Source organism: Sceloporus undulatus, chromosome 1 (assembly GCF_019175285.1).
Source record: "Sceloporus undulatus isolate JIND9_A2432 ecotype Alabama chromosome 1, SceUnd_v1.1, whole genome shotgun sequence".
NCBI classification, from domain to species: Eukaryota; Metazoa; Chordata; class Lepidosauria; order Squamata; family Phrynosomatidae; genus Sceloporus; species Sceloporus undulatus.
The window spans coordinates 366,615,257-366,629,340 of NC_056522.1; the positions used below are offsets into that span (position 1 = coordinate 366,615,257).

Below are 14,084 nucleotides of genomic sequence, written 5' to 3' on the forward strand. Positions count from 1 at the left end.
AGGTCCCTAAGCCTGAACTCAAGGCTGAAGTCACCCTGCCTTCCGTCGGACTTGAAGGTGACATTAAGCTGCCAAAGGTCGAGATGGAAGCACAAAGCCTAGCAGTGGGAGGTGGGAGAGAAGGGGAAATTCAAAATGCCAGATGTCAAGATGCCCAGTGGTCAAAATGCCCAAAGTCAAGACTCCGCCAAGTGGGAGTCAGACTGCCCAAGGTGGAAAACCGATGTCTCCCTTCCCAAAGCTAAAGTCGAGTTACCAGAGGCAGACGTCTCCTCAAGGTTCCTGAGGGCAAGAGGAAGCGGCGAGGGTGGCGGGATGAAAATTCACATGCCAAAGTTCAAGATGCCAGCATGGGCTTCTCCAAACCAGATGTCAAAGGCCCCAAAGTCGACGTGGACCTTAGCATGCCGACGGAAGATGCAACACTTCACCTCTGCTGATCTCAGCGTTACCAAACCAGAGCTCAAAACAGGCGACCTTCAAGCAGACGTCAGCCTCTCAGCAACCCGACGTGAAGCTCCCTTCAGGCCAGGCTTCTTTGGAACTCAAAGCTCCAAACCTACAGCGGAGGCACCGTCAGCCCAGGTTGCTCTGGACGGGGCCGAGATAAAGGCAGAAGGGTTGGATGGCAAGTTTAAAATGCCAAAGTTCCACATGCCAAAGTTTGGAGCGCTCTTCCCAAAGGAAAAAGCAGCTGCAGAAGCCGAAATCACCTTACCGTCCATGGAGATTGAGGTCCCTAAGCCTGAACTCAAGGCTGAAGTCACCCTGCCTTCCGTCGGACTGAAGGTTGACGTTAAGCTGCCAAAGGCCCAGATGGAAGCACCAACCTAGAAGTGGAGGTGGGAGAAATGGGGAAATTCAAAATGCCAGATGTCAAGATGCCCAGGTGTCAAAATGCCAAGGTCAGACTGCACAAGGGGGAGTCAGCCTGCCCAAGTGTGAAACCGATGTCTCCCTTCCCAAGCCAAAGTCGGGTTACCAGAGGCAGACGTCTCCGTCAAGTTTCTGAGGCAGAGGGAAGCGTCGAGGGTGGCGGGATGAAAATTCACATGCCAAGTTCAAGATGCCCAGCATGGGCTTCTCCAACCAGATGTCAAAGGCCCCAAAGTCCGACGTGGACCTTAGCATGCCGACGGTAGATGCAACACTTCCTTGCTGATCTCAGTGTTACCAAACAGAGCTCAAAACAGCGACCTTCAAGCAGACGTCAGCCTCTCAGCACCCGACGTGGAAGCTCCCTTCAGGCCAGGCTTTCCTTGGAACTCAAACCTCCAGACCTACAGCTGGAGGCACCGCAGCACCAGGTGGCTCTGGACGGGGACCGAGAAAAGGCAGAAGCGTTGGATGGCAAGTTTAAAATGCCAAAGTTCCACATGCCAAAGTTTGGAGTGTCTCTTCCCAAAGGAAAAGCAGCTGCAGAAGCCGAAGATCACCTTACCATCCATGGAGATTGGAGGTCCCTAAGCCTGAACTCAAGGCTGAAGTCACCCTGCCTTCCGTGGGACTTGAAGGTGACGTTAAGCTGCCAAAGGCCGAGATGGAAGCACCAAGCCTAGAAGTGGGAGGTGGGAGAGAGGGGAAATTCAAAATGCCAGATGTCAAGATGCCCAGTGTCAAAATGCCCAAGGTCAAGACTCCACAAGGGGGAGTCAGCCGCCCAAGGTGGAAACCGATGTCTCCCTTCCCAAAGCTAAAGTCAAGTTACCAGAGGCAGACGTCTCCGTCAAGGTTCCTGAGGCAGAGGGGAAGCGTCGAGGGTGGCGGGATGAAAATTCACATGCCAAAGTTCAAGATGCCCAGCATGGGCTTCTCCAAACCAGATGTCAAAGGCCCCAAAGTCGAGCGGGTGGACCTTCAGCATGCCGCGGTAGATGCAACACTTCCCTCTGCTGATCTCAGCGTTACCAAACCAGAGCTCAAAACAGGCGACCTTCAAGCAGACGTCAGCCTCTCAGCACCCGACGTGAAGCTCCCTTCAGGCCAGGCTTCCTTGGAACTCAAGCTCCAGACCTACAGCTGGAGGCACGTCAGCCCAGGTTGCTCTGGACGGGACCGAGATAAAGGCAGAAGGGTTGGATGGCAAGTTTAAAATGCCAAAGTTCCACATGCCAAGTTTGGAGTGTCTCTTCCCAAAGGAAAAGCAGCTGCAGAAGCCGAAATTCACCTTAGCGTCTCATGGAGATTGAGGTCCCTAAGCCTGAACTCAAGGCTGAAGTCACCCTGCTTCCGTGGGACTTGAAGGTGACGTTAAGCGCCAAAGGCCGAGATGGAAGCACCAAGCCTAGAAGTGGAGGTGGGAGAGAAGGGGAAATTCAAAATGCCAGATGACAAGATACCCAGTGTCAAAATGCCCAAGGTCAAGACTCCACAAGTGGGAGTCAGCCTGCCCAAAGGTGGAAAACCGATGTCTCCCTTCCCAAAGCCAAAGTCGAGTTACCAGAGGGGGAGGTCTCCTCAAGTTTCTGAGGCAGAGGGAAGCGTCGAGGGTGGCGGGATGAAAATTCACATGCCAAAGTTCAAGATGCCCAGCATGGGCTTCCTCAAACCAGATGTCAAAGGCGCCCAAAGTCGACCGTGGACCTTAGCATGCCGAAAGTGGATGCAACACTTCCCTTCTGCTGATCTCAGCGTACCAAACCAGACTCAAAACAGGGCGACTTCAAGCAGACGTCACCTCTCAGCACCCGACGTGAGCTCCCTTCAGGCCAGGCTTCCTTGGAATTCAAAGCTCCAGACCTACAGCTGGAGGCACCGTCAGCCCAGGTTGCTCTTGACGGGCGAGATAAAGGCACAAGGGGGTGCAGCAAGTTTAAAATGCCAAAGTTCCACATGCCAAAGTTTGGAGTGTCTCTTCCCAAAGGAAAAGCAGCTGCAGAAGCCGAAATCACCTTACCGTCCATGGAGATTGAGGTCCCTAAGCTGAACTCAAGGCTGAAGTCACCCTGCCTTCTGTCGGACGTGAAGGTGACGTTAAGCTGCCAAGGCCGAGATGGAAGCACCAAGCCTAGAAGTGGGAGGTGGGGAGAGAGGGAAATTCAAAATGCAGATGTCAAGATGCCCAGTGTCAAAATGCCCAAGGTCAAGACTCCGCAAGTGGGAGTCAGCCCTGCCCAAGGTGGAAACCGATGTCTCCCTCCCAAAGCTAAAGTCGAGTTACCGAGGCAGACGTCTCCGTCAAAGTTCCTGAGCAGAGGGAAGCATCGAGGGTGGCGGATGAAAATTCACATGCCAAAGTTCAAGATGCCCAGCATGGGCTCCTCCAAACCAGATGTCGAAGGCCCCAAAGTCGACGTGGACCTTAGCATGCCAACGGTAGATGCAACACTTCCCTCTGCTGATCTCAGCGTTACCAAACCAGAGCTCAAAACAGGCGACCTCAGCGACGTCAGCCTCTCAGCACCCGACATGAAGCTCCCTTCCGGACAGGCTTCCTTGGAACTCAAAGCTCCGAGCCTACAGCTGGAGGGCACCGTCTGCCCAGGTTGCTCTGGACGGGACGAGATAAAGGCAGACAGGGTTGGATGGCAAGTTTAAAATGCCAAGTTCCCATGCCAAATGTTTGGAGTGTCTCTTCCAAAGGAAAAGCAGCTGCAGAAGCCGGAAATCACTTTACCGTCCATGGAGATTGAGGTCCCTAAGCCTGAACTCAAGGCTGAAGTCACCCTCCTCTCGTGGGACTTGAAGGTGACGTTAAGAAGCTGCCAAAAGGCCGAGATGGAAGCACCAAGCCTAGAAGTGGAGGTGGGAGAGAAGGGGAAATTCAAAATGCAGATTGTCAGATGCCCAGTGTCAAAATGCCCAAGGTCAAGACTGACTCCACAAGGGGGAGTCAGCCTGCCCAAGGTGGAAACCGATGTCTCCTTCCCAAAGCTAAAGTGCGAGTTACCAGAGGCAGGACGTCTCCGTCAAAGTTCCTAGGCAGAGGGAAGCGTCGAGGGTGGCGGGATGAAAATTCACATGCCAAAGTTCAAGATGCCCAGCGTGGGCTTCTCCAAACCAGATGTCAAAGGCCCCAAAGTCGACGTGGACCTTAGCATGCCGACGGTAGATGCAACACTTCCCTCTGCTGATCTCCAGCTGTTACCAAACCAGAAGCTCAAAACAGGCGACATTCAAGCAGACGTCAGCCTCTCAGCACCCGACGTTGAAGCTCCCTTCAGGCCAGGCCTTCCTTGGAACTCAAAGCTCCAGAAATCAGCTGGAGGCAAACCGTCAGCCCAGGTTGGCTCTGGAAGGGGCCGAGATAAAGGCAGAAGGGGTGGACGGCAAGTTTAAAATGCCAAGTTCCACATGCCAAAGTTTGGCAGTGTCTCTTCCCAAAGGAAAAGCAGCTGCAGAAGCCGAAACTCCACTTACCATCCATGGACGTGGTGAGGTCCCTAAGCCTGAACTCAAGGCTGAAGTCACCCTGCCTTCCGTCGGACTTGAGGTGACATTTCGCTGCCAAAGGCCGAGATGGAAGCACCAAGCCTAGAAGTGGAGGTGGGAGAGAATGGGAAATTCAATGCCAGATGTCAAGATGCCCAGTGTCAAATGCCCAAGGTCAGACTCCGCAAGTGGGAGTCAGCCTGCCCAAGGTGGAAACCGATGTCTCCCTTCCCAAGCTAAAGGTCGAGTTTACCCAGAGGCAGACGTCTCCGTCAAAGTTCCTGAGGCAGAGGGAACCATAGAGGGTGGCGGGATGAAAATTACACATGCCAAAGTTCAAGATGCCCAGCATTGGGCTTCTCCACCAGATGTCAAAGGCCCCAAAGCAGTCGACGTGGACCTTAGCATGCCGACGTAGATGCAACACTTCCCTCTGCTGATCTCAGCGTTTACCAAACCAGAGCTCACAAAACAGGCGGACATTCAAGCAGACGTCAGCCGTCTCAGCAACCCGACGTGAAGCTCCCTTCAGGCCAGGCTTCCTTGGAACTCAAAGCTCCAGACCTACAGCTGGAGGCACCGTCAGCCCAGGTTGTCCTGGACGGGGCCGAGATAAAGGCAGAAGGGGTGGGACGGCAAGTTTAAAATGCCAAAGTTCCCATGCCAAAGTTTGGAGTGTCTCTTGTCTCTCCCAAAGGAAAAGCAGCTGCAGAAGCCGAAATCCACCTTTACACCATCCATGGACGTTGATGGTCCCTAAGCCTGAACTCAAGGGTGAAGTCACCCTGGCCTTCCGTCGGACCTTAGAGGTGACATTTTCGCTGCCAAAGGCCGAGATGGAAGCACCAAGCTAGAAGTGGAGGTGGGAGAGAATGGGAAATTCAAAATGCCAGATGTCAAGATGCCCAGTGTCAAAATGCCCAAGGTCAAGACTCCGCAAGTGGGAGTCAGCCTGCCCAAGGTGGAAACCGATGTCTCCCTTCCCAAGAGCTAAAGTCGAGTTACCACGGGCAGACGTCTCCGTCAAAGTTCTGAGGCAGAGGGAACCATAGAGGGTGGCGGGAATGAAAATTCACATGCCAAAGTTCAAGATGCCCAGCAGGGCTTCTCCAAACCAGATGTCAAAAAGGCCCCAAAGTCGACGTGGACCTTAGCATGCCGACCGTAGATGCAACACTTCCCTTTGCTGATCTCAGCGTTACCAAACCAGAGCTCAAAACAGGCGACCTTCAAGCAGACGTCAGCCTCTCAGCACCTGACGTGAAGCTCCCTTCAGGCCAGGCTTCCTTGGAACTCAAAGCTCCAGACCTACAGCTGGAGGCACCGTCAGCCCAGGTTGCTCTGGACGGGGCTGAGATAAAGGTGGAAGGTGTGGATGGCAAATTTAAAAAGCCAAAGTTCCACATGCCAAAGTTTGGAGTGTCTCTTCCCAAAGGAAAATCAGCTGCAGAAACCGAAATCACCTTACCATCCATGGAGATTGAGGTCCCTAAGCCTGAACTCAAGGCTGAAGTCACCCTGCCTTCCGTCGAAGTTGAAGGTGACCTTAAGCTTCAACCAGCTGAGATTGATCATGATTCTGGTGTAAACCTCCCAGAGTATTCATCATCTTCAGCAAAACATTCTAAGAAGAAAAGTAGCAAATTTAAAATGCCCAAATTTAACATTTCTTCTTTTGGCAAATCCTCTTCATATAAGACTGACACTTTGACTGATGAAACCCTTCAGAAACCTGAGTTGTCAACTTCCCCTCATGTGCTAGATGGAAATGTTGTTTTATCAGGAACTGGGGTTACCAGCCCATCTTTGGAATTTGAATTTCAGGCTTCAGATTTTCAAGAAGTTCCCAAGTCCCAAGACAGTATTCCTGAAACCAGCATGAATATTCCTGAATCTCAAGGTCATGTAGGGGGGGTAAATATCAGCTTGCCTAGATTTCATCTGCCTAATTTGGGGTTTTCTAAAGTGGAAATAACTCCTTCTAAGATTGATGAGGGTGAAAACGTAGCAGATGATGATGTTACTCTTACCAAATATCATATGATATGTAACGAATCTGATGTAGAATTTGGTGATGATCTCGTAATGCAAGTTTCTTCAGTGAAAATTCCCCAGATGTCAAGAGATGATATTCGGACATCAGAGATAGATGGCCATCCATCTCTAATAGAATCAGAGGTTAACATTGAGAGTTCAGGTTTAGATGGCAAAGATACAAAAAGTGAAACTATTGAAAAGGACACTGTGGAAAAAGAAAGTAAATTTAAGATGCCAAAGTTCAAGTTACCATCATTTAGCTGGTCTCCGAAAAAGGAAACGACTGTTTCTGCTGACATGGGTACAAACTTAGAAGAGTCCAGTACGGATGCAACACATGACACAGAACCTGAGTTAACACTCACTGTGGAAGAAACTGAAATACAAACTGTACAACTGGAGGCTCATATGTCTGTTGATAAAGGCAGTGAGAAAAGCAAAATTAGAAGGCCTCAGTTTAGCATGCCAAAAATATCCCTTCCAAAAATGAAGGGTCACAAAGTTGAAGCAACTTTCCCAGATCTGGAGACTGACCTGACAATATCTATATCTGAGGAAGAAGGAGAGATTTCACTACAAATACCAGAAAAAGAAATCACTGGCAGTGATGTTCAAAAAGGCATTAAAATGCCAAAAGTGAAACTCGCAAGTCTGGAACTTTCAAAACCAGAAATTAAAGCTCCTAAAATGGATAGGGAAGGCAGCCTAACTAAAAATGATGCCCAGCTTCCTACACTTGATATTGGTCTTTCAGAACAAGAACTAAAAGCAGATTATGTTAGTGATGACGTAAATAAATTAACAGCAGAAATTAAAGTCCCTGTGGTTGAAGGTCCAGAAGTAAAAGTGGAAAGATCATCCACTGAAATATCTGTAGATGGAGCAGAGATAAAGAGTGATGGTGTTGATGGGAAGATTAAACGGTCAAAATTCCAAATGCCAAAGTTTGGAATTTCATTTTCTAAAGGGAAAATTCCAGAAGCTAGTATCAGTCTACCATCTGAGGATACTGATGTTCCCCAGCTGAAAACGACAACAGATATTGCTGACATTGCAGTGGAAGCTCCAACATGTGAAGCTGAGTATGATACCAAAGGTGTAGAAAAAACTGATTTGGAAGGGAATATAAAAATTTCCCAAATTCCTACATCTGACTTGAAGACAGCAGTGGATGTCAAAATACCATCAGGTGGTTTTTCTGTGGCACAACCAGAGACTGGGACTTTATATTCAGATGCTACTGAAACAAAACTTGAGAAGGAGATGAAGACTGGAAGCTTAGATGCACAAGAGAAAGAAGGGAATTTCAAAATGCCAAAATTCAGGTTGCCATCCTTTAACTGGTCCCCTAAAAAAGAAGCAGCTATTAAAACTAACATAAAAGACTCTCAAGAAGAACCTAAATTGACTATAGATACAGAGGCAGAACTAAAAGCAGTTCTGTCTCACGATCAAGAAATCCACATGGACCAAGATGCTGACTCATCTACCAAAAAGAGTCAGGTAAAAAGGCCTCATTTTACTATGCCTAAAATCTCCCTCCCTCGGGCAAAACTACCAAAATCACAGGATAAAGTAGAAACAGATATTGCTGAGGAACGAGATGGTGCTTCGGTACAAATACCTGACATAGAAAGCAGTTTTACCACAAGGAAAGAGGAAGAAACTGAAATAAGCATAAAGATGCCAAAAGGCATATCAAAATCAGAAATCAAAACTTCCCAAATAGATGCAGCTATTACCCTACCTCAAACTGATATTGAAGTATCCACAATGGATAGTTCATCTGAAGTGAAGAGTTCAGAAATAGGCTTAGAAGGTGAAATAGTTGTGGATAGAGCAAGTGTGATAACTGAAGGCAAGGAGGGGAAGATTAGCCTGCCAAAACTCCAAATGCCAAAGTTTGGAATTGCAGAATGTCCAGAGAGTGCCATCACCTCAACGGAAATGGAAAGTGAAGTACCTCAACAGCATGCGAGAAAAGAAACAGGCGGATGGAGTGGAGAGGTTTCAACCTTGGAAGTTAAAGCCGATGCCAGTGATGCAAAGGTTTCAGCTGGGACAATTAAAATCCCACAGACACCCAGAGATGAGACCAAAGCATCTGACACATCTGTTGCCAGTCCTGATGAAAAGGATGCAAAATCCCAAGAAGAACCTGAAGCAAAATCTGGAGAAGTTCAGACTGAGGAGTCTCAGAGTTGGTTTAAAATGCCAAAATTCAGGATGCCTTCATTTGGCCGATCATCTTCAAAGGGGAAAAAAGGTGATGCTGAAGCTGAAGGCAGCACAGGAAAAGCTGCAATTGCTGAAGTAGGAATTGAAATAGCAGCTCCAGAAGTTGTAATCCAGTCTCACCATGTGGATGTTGAATCATCTGTTGGAAAAGACATTTTAGAAGGCAAAGTAATTTTTCCTCAGGAAGAAGACAGTGGGATTGCAGTACAGAAAGAGAAGAGATCTGACATTGGTCTATCAGGTGAAGACAGCTTTTTGCAACTCTCTGGAAAAGCAGAGCATAAAATAACTGCTGTGGGGACAAAATCATATGCTGATATAGTTAAACATAGTGCTGAAGTAGAGAGTTTACAAACTCATGAATCTACTGCTACTGTAGCTGTATCACAAACCAGTGTACCAAAAGTGGATATTGATATAACTCTCCCTAAATGTGATATAGATATGCAGCATAAAACCAAACCAATGGCAGAGGCATCATCCATGAAAATTACTGTAGGTGGAACAGAGGGGGAAATGGATACTGCTAGTGCAGAGAGAGAGGTGGTTGTGCAAAGCCCAGATATAGTAGCAAAAACTGAGAAGACAGAGAGACAAATTAAATCACCCAAAACAAGTATTCAAGGAAAAGAAAGCACATTCAAGATGCCAAGGTTTGGTGTGCCTTCATTTGGCTGGTCTACTACAAAGAGCACTGGGAGTGTTGCTGATGTTACTGTAGACCAAAAGGAGACTGATGTTGCCCCTTCAGAAGTTAAAATGGATACTTCATTCATTGAAGAGGACTTTGAAATAATAGATTTCCCAACTGAAGACTTTGAAAAAGATACTGTCACAGAAGACAAACTGAAAGTAGAAGGTAGAGATGGGCTGAGTAAAACAAAAACATCTAAATTCAAGATGCCAAAATTTGGCCATCTACGTTCCAAACCAAAAGTTTCAGAAGTTCTTGTTGATCAAACAAAGATGGAGACTGAGGTTTCACCAGCAAAAACTGAAGATGCGATATCAGGAATTCCGGAAAGTTCTGCTGACGTGAAAATTCCACAGGCAGATTTTACAGAAGAATCAGTGGTCACTAGAGATAAACAATTTGAAGATTCAGAACTATGTTTCCATATTCAAAGACTCCAAATGCCCAAGTTCATACACAGAACATCTACTGTGGAAGAGCAAATTTCATCTTCAGAAGAGACAGCGGTTAAGAAATCTGCTGATAATGATTTTAAGGGTGCCCTTCAACCAGAACTCCGACCCACATTCCTTGAAGAGAACGTAGAAAGTGAAGATAATATCCAGAAATCAAAAGTCAGGATTACGACATTGTCTGAACCTACCATTCAAAGAACACATATGGAAAGTAAACTCCCTTCTTCTTCTTCTGCAGAAGCAACAACACACATCCAGAGGCCAACACAATTCAGTGGTGGATTTCCTACAGAGATAATACAGACCACAGATGGTAAAATCCAAAAGTCAGTTGCAAAAATTACAACACTAATGGAGCCAGACATTCAGAGAACACAACTTGAAATTAAACTTCCACCTGAAGATTCATTTATCTCAAGTGCACCATTGCACATTCAAGGACAATATACAGATGGCAAGGAAATAAAAAAAGTAAGTAAATCTGAATTTAGCTGTGGTGATGAGGAGTCCTTCTCCACTCAAATAGTGAGGGAATCTGAGATTCCTCCTTCAGAAGTTAAAACTGCTGCCTATGGGTTTTCTCTTCTGAAAGTAAAAATCCAGGAATCACATGTGACTGTTGATACCCCAGTCAAATTGTCTTCTACTGAATATATGAATGAAACATTTGAAAGTAAAGATCACCAACCTTTAGATGAAAGTTCGGGACAAGCAACACAAATGACTGGTTTAACTGAACTGAAATTACCTGAGAAAGGCCAAGACAGTGAATTTACTGCAGGTGTATCTTCTACTACTACCTTGACAAAGGTAAAAGCATTCACAGTTGAAGTCCAATCTTCCAGTGAGTTTGCAGAGAGCCATCATGGTAAACCATCAGAAGGGATGTCTGAGTCTGCTATAGAAGTCACAGAAGAAACCAAAGTTTCAGGTACTGAAGCAGAGCCAACTGATCCAAAAGAAAAATCTGATAGTAAGAGATCTTCTGGCAGGTTTAAATTTTGGTTTCCAAGTATTGGATTTTCTTCCTCTGCTGATGATGCAGCCTCAGATTCCAAGCCTGAAGCTGAAAAGTCATTTCCAGAAACTCAGCCTGATGACCCACTCGCATCAGATAGTGATTCAGCCCAACAAGCTGAAAAAACTGGGTGGTTTAGATTTCCCAAGTTAGGTTTTTCATCTCCAACCAAAAAGAGCAAGGAAACTGACAAAGAAGAGGAGCAAGATCCAACAGAAAAAAAACCTCAGGATGATGAAAGTCCAACAGAAAAATCAGAAACTTTTTTTGATGCACAAGAAACCTTACCACCTAAAGAGTCAATCACAGAGAAAGAAGGAGAGGAAACCTCAGGAGCCATACCTTCTGAGCCTATTGTTTCATCATCAGCAAGAACTGAACTGATACTGCTAGAGAAAGAGAAAGCTGCATCCCAAAGCATTCCAGAAGAGGCATCAAAATGAAATGCTTTCCCCCTCAAAATTCAGAGATATGTTCAAATTCAAAGAAGTTATAAACACAATAAATAGCAGACAACTCATTGCCCCCTTTGTAGCATACAGAAAGAATACATTACCTTAAATGACAGTGATCAAACATGTTTTGTATTCCATTTGTGTTTACAAGTCCATGAATACACACATGAATAGTTCCTAAGAAAGACATTTGTTGTGAGGGACATGTGTGTAAAGAAATAAAGAGATGCAAGCAAAACTACTGATGAAAAGAAGCCAACAGAGATCCTTTCTGTGGAATAACACCTTCTTTAAACCTATTTGGAGAAAGAAAAGACTGGACAAGAAATTAAACATGATTAGCTGAAAATCAAAGAATGAATCGTTCTAGATTGTTTTTGAAAAGTACTAAAAGCTAGTGCTGGGGAAATTAGATACACTTTTTTCTTTTTTTAAATTTTATTTTTCTAACTATTTCTGCTGCTATCATATGAAAGAATATATATTTTCATTATCTTTGAACAATAGGTATATTGCAGGATCATTTTATAACCGACCAAGTGGAAATAATACTATTGATGCTATAATGTTTATTCTTCTTTAAGCAGACCAATCTGCAATCCAGTTCAGATGATATACCAGGAGCTGAAGCAATTTAGTATCATTTATAATAGTTGCATCAACATACCTAACTATAACATCCCTGAAAATGAGAAGAACACAATTCCATATTTTCTGACATTCTGGCACAGCTGCAATAACCATGCTGGTCACTTATGTGTAAAGAAACCATCACAGCTAAAGGCTGTTTCTGAAATGTCTTTTTATTATCAACTGTCTTAATGCCAGTGTCTTAAGATCTGAGTCGGTCTGCCTTTTAGAGTTTTATACCTTATTCATGTCACAGAAAAAGCACCACCAGCACTCACACTCTTTTTATAACAAGATGAAGTGCATCTGCTGCTGGGTATAAGAAAGCCACTATAGAGGTTGTTTTCAGGCTTCTGCACCAGGAGCCAAAGGTTAAATCCAGTATACAGCAACAGATGCATGTGGTCAGAGCTTTACAGACTGAAAGACTACGTGCTTCTGACTAATTGAAACATCTTACCATTTTTATGTTGAATGCATACCAGAGACAGATCATGTGCTGTATTATCATGGTGTGCACATAATCACATAAATTTTTGGTTCATATGGTCCTGCAAAGCAGGGAGAATTTAGCGGCTTCCTTTCCCAGATTTCTCATTAGGGTGCAGAAATGTAGTAAAATTCTTCCCCAACTTCATAGGAAAATACAATTAGGTTACAAAGCGTCTGCTTACATAATGTAGTATAGTTGCCAACAGTCACCCGTATTCACTTATTGACAAACCTTTGTGAATCAACCAGTGAGTGCTTTTTTAAATGTCTTTTTACTTAATGAGAATTTCCCCTCATACCAGATAGAGCTTAGAATTGGAAGGGGTTTTTTTTTTTTTGAACATATCCTAGAATACTCTAATCCACACAGCCATTAGCAATGCTGGCTGAAGGATCCTGCAGGTTGTGGTCTCAAAATAGGATTGTTCCAGCTCTGATATCAGGTACAAATATGGGCCATGACTAGATAGTATCCTATACTAACTCACAACCTAAAGGCATACACTGAGCAGACCAGAATTCAGTTTTTCTGCCAGTGTGTCTAGAACAAAAGTGACATGAAATGCATCTGACCATTTCATTGACATCAGTCTTAAGACAAGGGTTGTAATATCCAGCCATCATGATAAAAAGAATCAGACTTTAGCATCAAGACAGTAGTTCCATTCAATGGACCTGAAGTGGATTAAAATCATGACTGGACTAGAACCTCGTATTCAAGCAACTTCAAAAATAAGCCAGGAGTTTAGCCTATGGAGTGTATACAGGAAGGAGCCTATGCAAGTAGCTTTAAAGCTTTCCTAAAGAGATAAGTTGTAAATAGTTACAGTATTATCATTTGCTTTTTTGATTATAAAAATGCTTCTTGCAAATATGCAGCCAATAAGGTGGAACATACCTGTTAAAACACTGTGCTTATGTAGAATGTCAAATGTATCCTGGCTATTCTCCTGATATGGAAATAAAAGCAGTATCAACAGTCTTGTGATAATCATTCTGATTCTGAAGAAATGCCACCCATCCTAATAGATCTAAAAATCCTGGAGAAAATCTGAAACAAAGCTCTGTTTGGTTTTTAGGACAAGATTCCCAGTTAGAACAATACATTACAGAAAACCCTATGAGTGAAAATCCCCTTCAGTTCAATTTCCTGAAGGTCTATAGTCCTGTATGCTTTCAAAACTAAAGTGGATTAGCAGTTATTTCCCTGTACTAAGGAAACTAGCTACAGCCACACTGCAAAAATAATCCAGTTTGACACTACTTGAACTGCCATGGCTCAGTGCTATGGAATTCTGTGAAACAGTAGTTTGTTGTGGCACCAGAGCAAAGCTCTGTGTGTATGGATTCTGCATCCATGGACTGAGACATCTACAGTTTGGAGGGGGGAAATTAATTCCAGAAAGTAAATTTTGATTTTTGCCATTTTAAATAAGGGATAGCGTTTTACTACACCATTATATAAAATGGGACTCGAGCACCCACCGAGTTTAGTCTCCAGAGAGGGACTTGGAGCCAAACCGCAGCAGATACCAAGGATTCACTGTACATAATGAGATATCTCAGAGATGGGACCCAAGTCTAAACATGAAAATAATTTATGTTTTGTATGCACCTTATTCATATAGCCTGAAGGTAATTTTATACATAATATTTTTAATAATTTTGTGCAGGAAACACTGAACCATCAGAAA

The 14,084-nt window shown here is 44.7% G+C and overlaps 1 protein-coding gene across 1 annotated transcript in view; it reads left to right on the forward strand.

Annotated features, from left to right (window-relative positions):
• The window catches only part of LOC121927157 (protein AHNAK2-like), a 113,064-nt gene extending 99,695 nt beyond the window's left edge, over positions 1–13,369 (forward strand). Inside the window, 9 exon segments of the mRNA XM_042460763.1 lie at positions 242–789; positions 1,182–1,350; positions 1,515–2,074; positions 2,632–3,519; positions 3,583–3,744; positions 3,922–4,268; positions 4,833–5,006; positions 5,179–5,360; positions 5,501–13,369. Coding sequence (XP_042316697.1) covers positions 242–789; positions 1,182–1,350; positions 1,515–2,074; positions 2,632–3,519; positions 3,583–3,744; positions 3,922–4,268; positions 4,833–5,006; positions 5,179–5,360; positions 5,501–11,256 — 8,786 coding nt within the window. The 3' untranslated portion in view covers positions 11,257–13,369.
• Positions 13,370–14,084: the final 715 nt, after the last annotated feature.